Consider the following 1,535-nt stretch of genomic DNA (forward strand, 5'->3'; position numbering starts at 1 on the left):
AAGGCTCAGAGGCGCGGGACAGGAGGGTTTACAGGCAACATCAGGTGACCAGAGCGACTAAAAGGCTCCAGAAAGAGAGAAAGGGGGGAGACAGGGGGAGTAAAAGGAGAGAGAGAGAGAGGGAGTGGAGAGAGTGAAAGTGAGAGAGAGAGAAGGAGGAAGCCAGCAGCGACCTCCTACCCAACAACCTCGGAAGCAAACCCATAAAATGAATTCAGACTCCAGCCCGAGCAGCAGAGCCTCTTCCCCGGACATGGACGGCATGTTTCTGCGAGACCACCACCCGCACCACCATCACCACCACCACCACCACGTCGGCTCCTCCGTGTCCTCCTCCACGCAGAGCGGCGAGCAGCAGCGTCAGAAGATGACCGGCGCCGAGCACCTGCGCTCTGGAGACCCCAAGTCAGTAGGAAGCAGCAGCAGTAGCAGCAGCAGCAGCAGCAGCAACAAGTACAAACTGAAGAAGCAGGTCACCGAGGAGGAAATGTACCAGCTCCGGCTCAAGATTAACGGCCGGGAGAGGAAGCGCATGCACGACCTCAACCTGGCCATGGACGGCCTGCGGGAGGTGATGCCCTACGCGCACGGGCCCTCGGTGAGGAAGTTGTCCAAGATCGCCACGCTGCTTCTCGCCAGGAACTACATCCTGATGCTCACCAGCTCCTTGGACGAGATGAAGCGGCTGGTGGGGGAGATTTACGGGGGGCAGCACTCGGCTTTCCACTGCGGCACCGTTGCGCACGCCGCCGGCGCCGGTGGACACTCCGGAGGTCCCGCAGCTGCAGCCGCCGCCGCTGCCGCCGCCGCCGCACACCAGGTGCACCCTCTGCTCGGGAGCGCGCTGTCCTCCTCCACGTCCTCCACTCTGTCGAGCGCGCTGCCGGGACTCACGTCCATCAGAGCGCCGCACTCCCTGATGAAGGGCTCCCCGGGCGCGCCCCCGGCCCTGCAGCTGGGCTCCGGCTTCCAGCACTGGGCCGGGCTGCCGTGTCCCTGCACCATCTGCCAGGTGCCTCCTCCTCCGCACATCCCCATCACCTCCACCGGCCTCACGAGACTCACAGGGGAGGGGAAGGACGGGATGAAATGATGCTGACACTCAGCAGAGACTCAGAGCTGATGTAAATAGAGAATTCAGGGCATGAGGGTGAATTTGGCCTCACTGGTGCATGTTGTTGTTTAGTCTGTTTTCTTGTTTGGCGTATGAGAAAAAAAAAAAAACACGTGTTATTTTCCTCCTTGTAACAAGGACTTATATAAAGACTGATGATTTTGCCAGTTGAAGGTAAAAAGAAAAAAAGTTGCGTTATGCAACAAGATGCCATGTTCCTCCTGTGTTTCACTGAATTTCCGTCAATAAGAGGTGAAGGAGGCTGCATGAACATTTGAACTCCCTTTGCTTTGTTTATTTTTTATCAGGCGTCATTTTGTGAAAACGAAGAATGCTCTCTGTGCCTTGTACCAAGGATCTTAAACTTGAGTTCTATATGAAAATAATGACATTTATGTGTTTGGCTAAAACGATTTTGCCA

At 56.3% G+C, this 1,535-nt stretch overlaps 1 protein-coding gene across 1 annotated transcript; it reads left to right on the forward strand.

Annotated features, from left to right (window-relative positions):
* Positions 1 to 208: 208 nt before the first annotated feature.
* Positions 209 to 1,093, forward strand: olig3 (oligodendrocyte transcription factor 3). Its single transcript, XM_008299837.1, has one exon. It carries the CDS (start codon positions 209 to 211, stop codon positions 1,091 to 1,093), a length of 885 nt encoding a protein of 294 aa, XP_008298059.1.
* The last annotated feature ends 442 nt before the right edge of the window (positions 1,094 to 1,535 follow it).

This window comes from Stegastes partitus, unplaced genomic scaffold (genome assembly GCF_000690725.1).
Source record: "Stegastes partitus isolate 25-593 unplaced genomic scaffold, Stegastes_partitus-1.0.2 Scaffold1471, whole genome shotgun sequence".
In the NCBI taxonomy this organism is placed as follows: Eukaryota; Metazoa; Chordata; class Actinopteri; family Pomacentridae; genus Stegastes; species Stegastes partitus.

Excerpts from the sequence above, each read along its gene's own strand:
- olig3 (XM_008299837.1), top strand. The coding sequence starts at position 209 with ATGAATTCAGACTCCAGCCCGAGCAGCAGAGCCTCTTCCCCGGACATG.